At 50.6% G+C, this 13,165-nt stretch overlaps 1 protein-coding gene across 9 annotated transcripts in view; it reads right to left on the bottom strand.

The window, feature by feature from the left end:
- ankhd1 (ankyrin repeat and KH domain containing 1) overlaps nt 1-13,165 on the bottom strand; it is a 30,631-nt gene that overhangs the window by 2,491 nt on the left and 14,975 nt on the right. For 5 of the 9 annotated variants that reach the window (XM_084469882.1, XM_084469881.1, XM_084469885.1 and 2 more), the window contains exons 9-33: nt 12,809-12,890; nt 11,840-12,031; nt 11,563-11,672; nt 11,367-11,454; nt 10,773-10,900; nt 10,523-10,666; nt 10,321-10,423; nt 9,884-10,146; nt 9,244-9,534; nt 8,694-9,123; nt 8,453-8,592; nt 8,222-8,333; nt 7,943-8,088; nt 7,692-7,834; nt 7,147-7,360; nt 6,217-6,392; nt 5,946-6,108; nt 5,751-5,846; nt 5,507-5,623; nt 5,230-5,398; nt 4,920-5,119; nt 4,409-4,773; nt 4,044-4,196; nt 2,748-2,924; nt 94-1,672 (exon numbers count right to left, since the gene is read on the bottom strand). In XM_084469882.1, the coding sequence (XP_084326008.1) occupies nt 94-1,672; nt 2,748-2,924; nt 4,044-4,196; nt 4,409-4,773; nt 4,920-5,119; nt 5,230-5,398; nt 5,507-5,623; nt 5,751-5,846; nt 5,946-6,108; nt 6,217-6,392; nt 7,147-7,360; nt 7,692-7,834; nt 7,943-8,088; nt 8,222-8,333; nt 8,453-8,592; nt 8,694-9,123; nt 9,244-9,534; nt 9,884-10,146; nt 10,321-10,423; nt 10,523-10,666; nt 10,773-10,900; nt 11,367-11,454; nt 11,563-11,672; nt 11,840-12,031; nt 12,809-12,890 (5,781 nt within the window). The remainder of the gene's footprint in view (nt 1-93; nt 1,673-2,747; nt 2,925-4,043; nt 4,197-4,408; nt 4,774-4,919; nt 5,120-5,229; nt 5,399-5,506; nt 5,624-5,750; nt 5,847-5,945; nt 6,109-6,216; nt 6,393-7,146; nt 7,361-7,691; nt 7,835-7,942; nt 8,089-8,221; nt 8,334-8,452; nt 8,593-8,693; nt 9,124-9,243; nt 9,535-9,883; nt 10,147-10,320; nt 10,424-10,522; nt 10,667-10,772; nt 10,901-11,366; nt 11,455-11,562; nt 11,673-11,839; nt 12,032-12,808; nt 12,891-13,165) is intronic. The other 4 variants (XM_084469888.1, XM_084469886.1, XM_084469889.1 and 1 more) reach the window with 2 other exon arrangements.

The following is a 13,165-nucleotide window of genomic DNA, read 5'->3' as shown; positions in this document are numbered from 1 at the left end:
ATAACTGGAATACTGTGAAATGTTACAAAGGAAAAAAGGTGTCCCATGGCCAAGTGTGAAATTCATTCTGTACCAAAGGAGGCAGACACTCACTTGGCTGTTGTTGTCGAAGATGCTGCTGAAGTTGAAGAGGCCGGCTGGACCAAAGTTGTGCGGCATCTGCTGCTGCTGCTTGCCTTGGTTGGGGCCATGCTGCATCTGGGAGCCGTTCATCATCCCCAGGTTAGAGGACACCTGGTGGGGGCCGGGAGCCTGGGGAGGCAGGTTGGACTGAGATCCCTGTGTCTGGTTATGCTTAGGCGGCTCTTGCTGAGGATTGAGCGGAACAAACACAGACTGCTGCTGTTGCTGCTGCTGTTGTTGCTGCTGCTGTTGCTGCTGCTGATGCTGTTGTTGCTGCTGCTGCTGCTGCTGTTGTTGCTGCTGCTCCTGGTTGGAGTAGTACGGCCCAGGAGTTTGCATGCGGTGGGAGACCCTGGGGGCCGGCGCGGAGAAGTGGGGTACAGTGTTGTTGGGGTGCGTGTGGGTGTGCGAGAGGACCGGGGCGGGAGCCGAGTGGTGGTGGGAGCCCTGCTGCGGTGGCAGGAGTGGCGGCGGGGCCTCGGAGGACGCCACGGAGGACGGAGGCGGGGGAAGGTGCTGCCGGGGCTCGGGTTTGGGAGGGAGGACCATGGCGGGGGCCGCGAAGGACGCCGAGGTGATGTTGTCGCTCACCGAGATGGGCGGGTGCTCCAGAGGGAGAGAGGGCTTCTCCTTTCCCTGGGGGCCCATGGCGTTGGACTCCATCTTGGGCGCCTGGAGGAGGGGCTGTGCGATGACCCCGAGCGGAGGCTGCGAGGCGTTGGCCGTCGTCGTGGCCGCGCCATGGTGCACCGGAGAGCCCACGCTACGCACCGCGTTGCCGCCACTCATTCCGGCGGCGGAGATGGGGTTGATGCCGACAGGCTTGGCGTCGGGGGCAAAGAGCTGTTTCCTGACGGAAGAAGGGGTGGGACCGCTTGGCTGGGGGTTGTAGGGTGTCGGGTTGGGCGTGTGGGGCGATCCCGGAGCCGGAGACGAGTGGGTGTTGGGCGCATTGGAGCCGGCGGGCAGGACGACCGAGCCGGGCTCGCCGTGGGCTGCGGAGCCGGAGCGGGCCTGGCCGGCGGTACTGCTGCTGCTGCTGCTCCCGCCGTTGTGCTTGGGGGAGCTGTTGGCGCTGCCGGGGCTCACGGGCCGCACGGGGAAGGGCCCCCATGTGCTGGCCGCCGGTGAGAAGGTGCCTCCGAACTGGGCCATGGGCAGTCGGGGATGCCTGATCTGGTGCATGGTCTGGGCGGCGAGCAGAGCCAGCTGGGGATGGGCGTAGGCCAGTGGCAGTGACACGGGGAAGGGCTGCCTCACGCCGCCCGACAGCCCCTTGCCCATCTTGCCGCTCGCCTGAGAAGACGCTGCAGCGGCGGCAGAGGACTGGAAAGAGACGCCCGCGGACGTGACCAGGGAGCTCAGGCCCTTGGGCCCGGCGGCGGAGCCACTGTTGACGCCCGTGGCGCTGGCGAATGGGACAGAGGAGCTCTTGGAGCCCGGAGCCCGGATGTGGTTGCGGGGGATGAGATCCTCAAGCTCTTTGGCTGGGTCTTGGATCAGAGCGTTGATCAGCTGGACCGCGTGCCTTGTAGACTCCGTGCCACCTCTGGAGAGAAAAATAAAATGTTGCATTAAAGATAAAAATCTAACTTGTTTCTACTTAGAGAGCTATGGTTAAGCTTTCTAAGCTTACGAATCCCTTCATTTGTGTTTACTTCAGGACTTGGTGGTAAAATAAATTTCTTTGGGAAAGTCGAGATTATCTACACAGCCTCTATTGTGTTTGACTTCGACAATCGTTTTAAACAGAAGTTAAAGTTGGACGAGTGAAGTTACACGTGTTCACCACCAGGTGGCCCTGGCTAGGCCTACAGTTGTGAATTGAGACTTATGATGAGTGAAGCCATAAAACGTTCCAGTCAACTTTCCAAATCACGTCACTTAAACTGTGTGCCTATGGTTCTCTTTCATGTTTCAAAGTGGAAGCATTTTAAATTAATATTGAATTTTAAAGTTATCTAACTGGTGAATGGTCTGGGAAGCCAGTAGAGCCAGCCCATTTGAGTGGAAGTCTTTCAAAGTCACTTTAATGTGAATTTCTTCACATGTCAAACATACAAAGGAATCGAGAGGACGTTTCCCACTTTGACTGTTCTGATTCAAAAGGACGAGCTTGGTTGCTTATCAATGCCTACTCTGTAGAAAGACGAATTGCCATGTTTTCCTCTTACTCCCAGAAATCATTTCTGTAATAATTGTAATGGCACTTGCATTGGGTTGAGCTAACGATGTGTTATTTTTTATTGCATACATTTTTTTATTACCATTATTTACTGCATCTTTTAAACACATTCTTTTGGCCTAAATATATGTATAAAAAAAGAAATGCAATAGAAGAAACACAATGCGAGTGCCATTTCCAACAGAGACCCTTAATTACTGCAGAGTTACACTTAGAAATGTTCATTGGTAGAATGCCCTCTAGTAGGTAGAACGTTTAATAGTGGCATTGGCAATGCATAAGCATGTTATACAATGATTTTTTTTTTTTGGGGGGGGGGTCAAATAAATCAAATCTCCCCAATGCCTAAAGGTCCCCACCCCCTGTGTGTCTGCAGGTCTCCAGCCTAGAGAGTCTAGGCACGGCCTACATCAGTCAGCGGTGGGCGTCCCCCTCCTACCTGATGGTGATCATCCTCTCGCCGTTCTTGTCCTTCTGCTTGTCCACGTCGATGTGCGCCCCTGTGACGTCTTGGATGGCCGTGATGTTGCAGCCGCCGCGGCCCATGATGCGGGACACCACCGAGGCGGGCACCGAGAGCTTCTTGGACCTGGAGGGACACACACCCGGGGGTTTGCTGCGTGAACGTGTGAAGACATGGTGAAACGTGTTAAAAAATAGGTAGTGAAGAAGCACCAGGCAGTAACTTATTTTACGTGGCTTGTAAAAACCTGACCCTTTAACAGACTGTGGCGGTGAGGGCATTAGAATTTATTGTTTCAGAATTTACAAGACGGCAAAAGGTGGTGGTAAAAAAGGACGCGGGAGAAGGGGGGGGGGGGGGGGGGGGGAACGGTGGTGGCCTTTAGTGTTGCCAACTTGCAGCACAGCGGCGTACACAAATCTCCAGAATACCAAAGCCATATCAGATTAACTGTTCTTCCAAGGCTATTCATACTTATTAAAGTGAGACTTGGGTAAGGGAAGGAACAGCCCAGAAAACATTAACTTCCAAATAAATATCAACGATGACAGCCATTATATGATTAAAAACATGAATCCTTGTAATTCCTAATTCGTCTATGCAAATGTGCAATGGCTTTTACATAATAGACCTTCCTGTAGTTTACAGCAGGGGACTTGCATTGTGTGACATTTAACTAGTGTGTGATAATGTCATTTCAAAGACAAATCAGTGGAGAAACTTGTCAAATAATATTTGAAATAATATTGCATTCAACTTTATATTCAAATTTCAACGTTACGATCTGAGAGCCAACTTGCCCCATTAGGCCACAGGCTGTGAAAGGGTCTCAAGCTCACTCTACAATTTACAATATTCATTTTAATTGCTTGTCACTTAATTCATACATATTCCCATGTTTGAGTTACAATTCTAGACATTCATGTTCAGCTTATATAACCTTTGTTCTTCATTAGTTAAAAAGGAGGTTTTGGGAAAAAGTATTTTATAGCAAGTCTAAAATTATGTTAACTCAATAGCTAGGCATTGAGTAGTCAAGACACCATAATGCTAATCCTGAACATGTTTTTGGTACCTTGTAAAACCACCAAACAGGAGGCAACAGGGTGGCAACCTCCAACATATAGTTTGACAAAATATCTTGCATCATTTGAACATTGAAGATCTAGTTACTTTAAAAGTCAATATTTTTTTTAAGTAACTGGATCTTAAAAAGGGTTCGGCCCTGCTGCTCAGGGCGTGACCCTTGAGGGTGATACAATGGTGACTGACCTTCGAACCACTTCCTTCCAGCCCTCTTCTCTCTTCTGCCCTCTCTTGGGGCTGGTGAGACTGAGCTTGCTGTTGGGCGAGGTGACTGGCAGCGACATGGTCTTGAACGGAGACGGCAGGGAGCTGGGAATCGAATCGCTCATGTCCGGAGCTCTGGAGGGAAACAAATAAACCAATCCCCAGATTTAGCCCAAGCACATGTTGAATAAAACACCCCCCCCCCCCCAAAAAAAAAAAACTTCAAACAGCAAAATCACATGAGAGCACTCTATGTACCACTGAGGAGGAAGCAGGAGTCGTGTATCAATAGTCAAGAGAAAGGGACAAAGAGGAGAGGACAGCGTGTGTTTGCGTCGGTAACTCACCTCTGTGTGGGCTTTGAGATTGAGACGGTGACCTTGTTGCTGTCGGCCTTGCTGATGCCGCTGCTGCTGTGTAACTGAGGGCAGTGCCTCTTCTCCGGGCCGGGCATGGGGCCCTGGGAGTGGAGCGGCGCGGAGGAGGGGGCTGAGCAGGAGGAGGACGAGGACGAAGAGGATGACGAAGACGAGGCGGACGAAGGGAGGTCGGGGAGGTAGTTTAGCTCCTGGCTCTTGCCGCCACTGCTGCTGCTTTCGCTGGCGCAGTCGGTGCTGTCCAGGGGGTCCGAGTCACTGCCGCCGGCGGCGCCTCCGCCCCGCGGCTCACCGTGGATCTTGTTTTTGTCAGCCTTGTGTTGCGCTAGTGCCACCTGGTGGAGGGAAGAGGAAAAAACAGTGTTGGTTTGCCTTCAGCCGCGTCATGGGAACCTTTATTTAGGCTCAACGGTCAGTGTGGATTGTTGACTATGCAGGTGGTTTGTATGGCTCTAACAGCAATCAATGATGTAGTGTTTACCTGCGGATCTTGTAATATGATGGGTTCGTTGGGCGAGGAGTCCTTGGTCTTGTTTTTCTTGCTCTTGCGATTAGTGCCCGGAGTGGTGGCCACACTGGCACGTTTCTTGCCGAAGGCGGTGGAGAAGGAGGTGGAGGTGGCAGATATACCGATGGTGGTGGTGGTGGTCGCACTGGGAGGATCGATGGGCACCTCTGTTTCTGAAGGGAGAAAAAACACATGTTTAAAAACACAGCAACAGCAACGGTGATTGACAATTTTTCACAGGAAAAGCACAGGGGTTAGACTGGGGATACGAGGAGGCTCGGACCTTCAGCGGAGTCCTCCTTCGGATCCTGCATCTCAAAGAACTCCTCCTTCGTCTTCAGCTCCTCCTCTTCCTCCTGCTTCCTCTTCTGCTCCTCCTTCTTCTTCTTGCGCTTCTCCTTGCGCTTCTCCCGCTTCACAGCAAGAGCTTGCTTCTTGCTCTCCTCTCTGGACTGTAAGACCACACAAAGCAGGGAGCAAGATGAGCACCGATTGCCTGCCTTGTTTTTGGGAAACACACCATTTGCCAGAGACTATACAGAGGTTTTGTTTGGACTAACCTTCTCCAAGTCCAGCTCCTTCAGAAGGATGCTGGCGTTCTTATTTGCCTCAGCTGCCTGTTGGTCTTTGGCTTTGACGATGGTTTCCATGCATTGGTGGCACTTCTTCAACAGCTCCTGGAACAGGCAACCAATACATTTGGTTATACACAGTGGGTACATGGCAAACCAAAATTTTGCCATGGATGCGTTAATCCATGATGTTATAATTGTATTATACATTATTCACGGCTGTCCCACCCACCTTGTCAGCGATAGTAGCGATATATCGCATGCACTCTATGTCTGAGGGAAACTGGTTGACCTCCTTCACCAGATACTGAACCACCTTGACGTGGCCCTGGGAGCAGAGACAAGAGTCAAGCTGTTAGAGAGGTGCCGCTTCACATGACGGGGTGTTCGCCGTGAGGCTCATTAAAATGAAGGTTACTGCAGGCACCTTGCGGAAGGCCGCCATGAGTGGGGTGATCTTGCGGTTGTCGGCCGCGTCCACATCAGCGCTGGCATGCACCAGGAGCTGCACCACATCGAAATGGCCACCGTTGGCGGCCAGCCATAGGGGCGTGTTCCCTTTCTTGTTGCGCACGTCGATGTGGGCACCCCTGTGAAGTTGAGGGGACAGAATGAGTTAAGGCACACTAGTCAGTTTCCTGACTTGACCATGAAAGGACAAAATAATTACTGATGTTGGGTCATTTGACGGCACCGACCTGTTGATGAGAAGCTCGCAGAATTTATAGTGGCCTTTGTCCGCAGCGATGGTCAGAGCCGTGTCTCTGGACGAGGGGACCGGAGGGGCGTTGACGTCGGCTCCCTTATCCAGCAGCACACGGCCCACTTCAGCATAACCACCCGAGGCAGCTTCCATTAGAGGGGTGAGCCCAGTCTGCAGGCAGAGAACAGTGGTCATGATGACCCAGTTAGCCAGGGGATGGACAGATCATAAGACATCCAAAACAAGTGATGCACCGATTGATCGTCCAACGGTTGTTATCGGACAATAAACACCCTTGTGTTGGCCCCATTGGCCCCAAACTAAACTCCATAGTGCTTTGTTTAGATGCTGTCACGTCTTTTCTGAAAGAAACACACTTCACATTTCCGTCGGCTCAACTTAATAACAATAACTCACTAACTAAGAATAATCAGCCCAATGGTTTTCATAAAAAAATCTTATTTATATATATTTCAGTACTTAAAAAAAAAAATAATAATAATCTGTGATTGACAGATTGGCTGATCACCCGTTAAAAAGATAGGTGATCCGGGTCAGCCAAAAAAAGCTTGTTGCATCTCTATCCTCTCTATGCGTTAAGCCTTAAAACTGAATTTATTTTTAGACCCATTCCATAAGCATCTGTTTTGAAGGGACACCAGATACGTTTAAGAATAATTAATATACCTTAATAAGACTATTATCCAGATCAGTTATCAAGTATAATCCATTGTATGACAATAATGATGAACCATCCATTTGTAAAGGTTGTAAAGGTTGAACAATAAAGGTGAACGATACTGGTAACATTCAGCCAAGTGTCTAGAAAATAAAAAGATTATAGATTACCTATGCAGATGTATTAATAACCACCCACCCACCCACCCGCCATCTCGAGTGTCACGAGACCTCGGGAGCGCCTCACCTTAGCGCGATGCTCCACGTTGGCCTTGCGGTCGAGCAGGAGGCTGACCACCTCGGCGCGCCCCTGGAAGCAGGCCAGCGTGAGCGCCGTGTTGCGGTTGGTCTCGATCTGGGCGTTGATGTCGGAGCCCATGTCCAGAAGCAGCTTCACCGCGGGCACGTGGCCGTTCATGGCCGCCAGCATCAGAGGGGAGATGCCAAGCTTACTGCCAGTCCTAAAGAATGGGGGGGGGGGGCGGAAGAAGGACAAGTTCAGTTCCTGCATGTTCAGGTTCACAAAAGTCTGTAAATATACCCGAAACACAATATGCCAACATAGCAGGAAGGCAATTATGTGTATATGGTGGAAACAGCTAGAAACTAATCTGGAGCACCTGGAGGTTATCTCAGAACATCTCATATGTCCATGTTCCTCCCCTGGAGTTAATCTCAGAACATCTCATGTAACCATGTTCCTCACCTGGAGTTAATCTCAGAACATCTCATATGTCCATGATACCCACCTGGAGTTAATCTCAGAACATTTCATATGTCCATGTTCCTCACCTGGAGTTAATCTCAGCCCCGGCGTTGAGGAGTATCTTGATGATGTTGACGTAGCCTCCAGATGCTGCCAGGCTTAGGGGAGTGTAGTCTGAGACATTACGGTGTTCCTTATTGGCTCCCCGCAGCAGCAGCAACTCCACCACCTGACCAGGGCAAGACACACAGTTGGCCGACAGGGAAAACCAATATAGGGGAAAATGTTATCTCTTCGGTCTTAAAGCGTTTTTTAAGGTTTCCGCAGATACACTCACCTCCTGGCGTCCTCCCGAGCACGCTAGGGAGAGGGGCGTGTCTTTGGTTCTCTCTGACTGCGCCTCGATGTCGCCCCCTTTGTCCAGGAGGACCTCCACCACGCCGACGTGTCCAGCGGTGGCGGCCAGGATAAGAGGCGTGAAGCCTGGAACGGGTGGAGCGGGCGCACATGATTACATTATGCAGACAAAGAAATCGACGGGCCTTCGAGGCATTAACGTGTACATTATCATTTACATTATCAGGACTTTGTTACGAGTACTTGTTCTTGCGTTCACCTTTCTTGTCCCGGTGCTCGATGTTGGCTCCGCGGGCGATGAGGACGGACACCAACTCCTCGTGTCCGCCGGCGCAGGCCAGCGTCAACGCGGTGTCATGGTTGCTCTCCGTCTGCAGGAGAAGAGACGGACGCGATGAGGGGAACGGTCACAGTAACTCATATTGCACAGGCATCAAGTTTTAATTTGAGTTTTGATTTGTTCTCGAGCGCTTGTGGTGTGTTGTCTTACGTGTGCGTCGATGTCAACGGAAGGGTAGAGGGGCAGTACGGAGGGGGGAGAGGCGATGTTAGCGGGCGTCTGCGTGGGTGGCTGTGACAGGGGCGTGGGCGAGGTGGTAGTGTTCAGCATGGGCACGCGGCTGCTGACCGCTGCAACACAACAACGAGAAAACATCGGTCACTTGCAACCCATGGGGCCCAGAGTGGCGCACACACACACACCGCCAACGGCCCGCGGGGCGCTTACTCACCTGCCATGATGTCGTCGAGAGTGTCTGTGAGCGTCTGGGCAGGCGTGGCCACCATGAGACCGTCTGGAGCCTGCTGGGCCAGCATGCCGGCACCGAGGCCGGCCAGCTGCTGGCCCGGTTGCTGCTGGCCGAGCATGTGCTGCCCGACCAGCACCCGCTGCAGCTCGGGGCTGGTGCTGCCTGGGTAGTCCGCCGGGTTGTACTCCGGCAGGGGCTGGATGGGAACGAAGACGGTCTGGAGAGGGGGCGGAGGGGGCTGGGACACGGGCGACGGTGGCAGGGGGGGCTGCTGCCCGTCCCTGTAGAGGATGGTGTCCACCTGAGGCAGTTTGGCGTAGTCTTCTCCCTCCACCTCTTCATCTGAGCCCTCGTCCTCTTCGTCGTCGTCCTCGTCGTCATCCTCGTCCTCTTCCTCCTCGTCGTCGTCGTCCTGGAAACCACAAGGGGTTAGATCGGATGCCGCTACATCGACCACGTTAAAAACTGCATTCGACATATACAAAGTTGTTGTTGTTTTTTTTATCAGGATAATATGTTAACGGGTCTTCACCTCCTCCTCGTCCTCCTCGTCCTCCACCGCCAGCTCATCCTTCTCCCCGTCCCGGTTGGCCTCCTCGTCCGTGTCTGAGCTGGTGTGCGTTAGGGCCCCTGCTGGGATTGGGAGGGAGCCGGTGGAGGTGCTCCCGGGCCCCGGGCCAGGCCCCTGACTCTGACCCGCCTCCTGCTCCTCCTTCAGGCCCTTGGCCTCCATGTACTCTTTGGTGAACTGCTGCTGTGTCTTCAGCTGCAGCTGGCGCTCAACCTTCTGCAACTCCTTCAGGATCTTCTTCTTCTTCTGCACCTAACCAGGCAGCAGCCAGATATCAATCTCCAAACGCCCAGACATTTTAACATGGAGCCATAGACTAGTGTCGTGATTCTCTACTTGCATTCTATCATAAAAAATAAACGCCATTCAAAGGGTGCATTGGCTTAGCTCCTCACAAGAACACCATAGGGAAAAATAAGTAGGTTTTATTCTTTGTCAGTATTCTGATTTACGATTTTATCACAATAATTAAATACCCATTAATATATTTTTATAGATGGGTCTGGGATCCTATGATATGGTTGGCAGGAGGGTCACAACAACTTAAAGAAATGCCTACGGTTGGTGTTTTAGCTTTCCATCGCGTGGAGGGGGATATTACCTGCTCCTCTCTGCTCTTCTTCAGCTCCTCGATCTTGTCTTTGGTGAGAGGCTCCCCCTGAATGAGCTCAAGCGACTGCAGCTGGGCCTTTTCAATGGCGCTGATCCTCTGGCCGAGCTCATTGAGCTTGCCCTCCGTCTCCTCCACGATGCACTCCAGGGGCTGGCATAAGTGGAAGGGAGGTAGGGGCTCCGTCTCGGGCCCCCTGCCCATCGTGCTGGGGCAACTGGGCTGGAGGGCAGCCTGTCTCTGTTTTGACACGCCTGACAGGGAGACAACAGGGGGTGAAACGTTTAGGATTAACACAGTCGGGCACCAGAAGGTCATGGAGGCAGCATTGACTACTGAGAGACGTGTGAAATGCATTGGCTGGATTAAAACGGTACAATTCAGGTTCTCGAGGTTGAAAATAGCAGAATGCAGATTTTGCTGGTCACCTTTGCTGGAGACGGGTGGAGGCGTAGCGATGTTTGATGGGGCTCTGTCAGGCTCCTGGGGAGGCACCACCATGGCCAGAGCTTGGAATGGGACACGAGGGACCTAAACGAAAGGGAAACGTCATCAGCCCTGCCCTTGTAAAGAGTCCACAGAACAGCTCTCACACAGGAGGCTTACAAGGGGAAGGACGGCATGGGTTACCTGAGAGGCGTCTTGCGAGGGGGGCGTGAGTTGGGAGAGGTCGGGCGCTGGGACAGACAGGATGTTGTTGGGATAGTCCAACAGGTAGGACACCACGTTAGTGTGGCCTCCTTTAGCAGCTTCGATCAGCATGGTGGAGCCGTCCTGCAAGCGAGACACACACACAGTTTTAAAAGGTGCACCATCCAGAGCCCATTCTGTCCTTTGATGGGTGGCTACAAGTCACTTTTGAGACGCGTCCGTTAGTCACCTTGAGTCTGTGGGTGGGATCGGCACCATGTGCCAGGAGCAGCTCCACCACGGCTAGGTGTCCACCAGCACAGGCCAGAGAGACCACTGTGTGGTCGTTGTTGGCCGTGGCTCTGTTCACGTTAGCACCTACACAGCAGAAAAGGGAACAGAAGAGTTAAAACGGCCCCTTGATGAATAGAACGAGGAGATCGGCATGTACTCGTGCACCAGAGACATTCGATGCAGAAGAACAAGTCATAACCAGTCTTCATAACCAGATGGGTTTACTTTCTTAATGGTCAAAAATCAAATTCAGCAGTTTTTGCTTTTTTTCCCCAGAGATCTCCTGAACCGGCAATAATAAGGTAATGATACCCTCAGAGCAAGTACAATAAAAAAATTTAAAAGAAAGATTCTAATAAATTATGATTTATTAAATGATAAATTCAGGGGTCAGCATCTCAAAACTCGCTGCACTTGTTCTGAACTGCTCCTAAAATTAAACCAGTTGTAAAATAATTTAAACTGGTACATTCTGAACCTTATCTCTTAACACTGTATCTTCATTGTTAATAATTTGCATGCATGTTAGTGGTGAGTTCCAGTGACTGACCTTTACTGATGAGGAACTGTACTGTGCAAAGGTGTCCCGCCCTGGCAGCTTTCATCAGGGGAGTCCTTCCCCCTTCAGACTCGTGTTCCTGGACCACAGAGAGCAATGACAACACGTTAGCCTCAACCAAAGACAACACTAACTAATAAAACAGACAAACAAACCAAAGCACAGATGAAAGGGAGTGATGCGTTACCAGGTTGGCTCCGGCTTGCAGCAGTACATCCGCCACGTCCGTGTGACCGTTCTCACACGCGTATGTTAGAGCCGTGTCGCCCGTCGCCGTGGTAGCGTGGACGTTCGCCCCTGGGAGAAAGAGGAAAAGTGAGATTCATGGGAGCGGTCACTGGGTGGATTCTTATCAAAAAATAGAAAACCTTTTCAAGCAGTGTTACAGTAAAGGAAAGGCTTTTCGGATTCACAGGAACTGAACTCTTTAATGATTCTTGATGGTTCTGGTTGCCTGTACCCACCTGCCGTCAGAAGGTATTTGACCAGCTCCAGATGGCCCTCCTGCGCAGCCTCCATGAGAGGAGTGGAGCAGCCCAGCTCGATGTCTGCCCCGGCCTTGATGAGGAAGTCTGCCACCTCCAGGAAGCCTCCACAGCAAGCCAGGGTCAGGGCAGTCTCCTGGGTCTCCTCCGTCTGGGCGTTGATGTTGGCACCTGGTGATCAACACAAGAGCAAAATTTGATTTGTCAGTTTTACACTTTAAAAGGATACCCTCTGTCATCCATGTACGGAAGGGGGTATAGTAACAGGAGAATTGCTACCCTACGGTTGTGCCGTCGATGCAATGTGTTGAGGTACATGCGTTTAGACTAATCTTCAAAACGTCTTTTTTTAAGAATTTGCATCCTTGCTTGGCTTCCTCTGAACCAGTACTTCCCTTTAATTACATAAATTAACTCATAAAACTTAACTGCATTCACTCATTAGTCAAATCTGACCTGTATCTAGCATGTGCCATCCAAGTTATTAAGAACGTAGTGTGCCCTAGACCTGGAGCTGTTATCCAAGATGATCAGATTTCATTACCGTCATATCATTACTGCTGTGCAGTATGCAAACTAGACAAGGGGTGCCAAGATTACAAAAACAATATCTAATCAGATGTACAGGGGCCTTCTGCATGTAGGAGTGAAGTGGGTGGGCTGTTCTATTGTCATGACATTCCTTTTACTTTATACAAAATCATTTTAATAAATAAGCCAAAATGTTGACATGAAATTGTTAAATCACATTTTATCTTTACTTTGTTTTGGGCAATGCATCACATTTATTAGTGAATAAATGTCCTCCTCACAGATATGTATGCAAAAAATTATATGTATGAGTTAATAGTAGAAATTCTTAACATACAAAGAAAACCCTTTAGAATCAACAGTGTAGAATAGGCAACACTGTGGTGTGTCACGTAAAAAAAAGTGTTTTGTGTTTACCCTGAGCGAGTAGTAGTGCCACCATCTCCTCATGGCCCTCCCTTGCTGCCTCCATCAGCGGTGTGTAGCCCTCATCGTTCACCTGCACACAAACACAAGCACCGTACACAGTGAGACTACATGGAGGCAGGTTGGCACAAGATCTGCATCTTGTTTACATGGATACATAAACACGTTGATCAAGAAAAAGTGCACATGCAATGAAATAAAAACAGAATCTAGAATACAAGATGGTTGGTATTCTCTGCTCCAGCAGTCCTACTATGGTGTAGCAGAACTTCTGGAGGGAGACGGCACAAATAGGCCTGTCATGATAACAAATTTTGCTGGGCGATAAATTGTTCCAGAAATTATTTC

This window comes from Micromesistius poutassou (assembly GCF_964030765.1).
Source record: "Micromesistius poutassou genome assembly, chromosome: 6".
Lineage (NCBI taxonomy): Eukaryota > Metazoa > Chordata > Actinopteri > Gadiformes > Gadidae > Micromesistius > Micromesistius poutassou.
The sequence above is the reverse complement of the archived record's forward strand: the minus strand, read 5'-3'. Positions and strand labels throughout refer to the sequence as shown.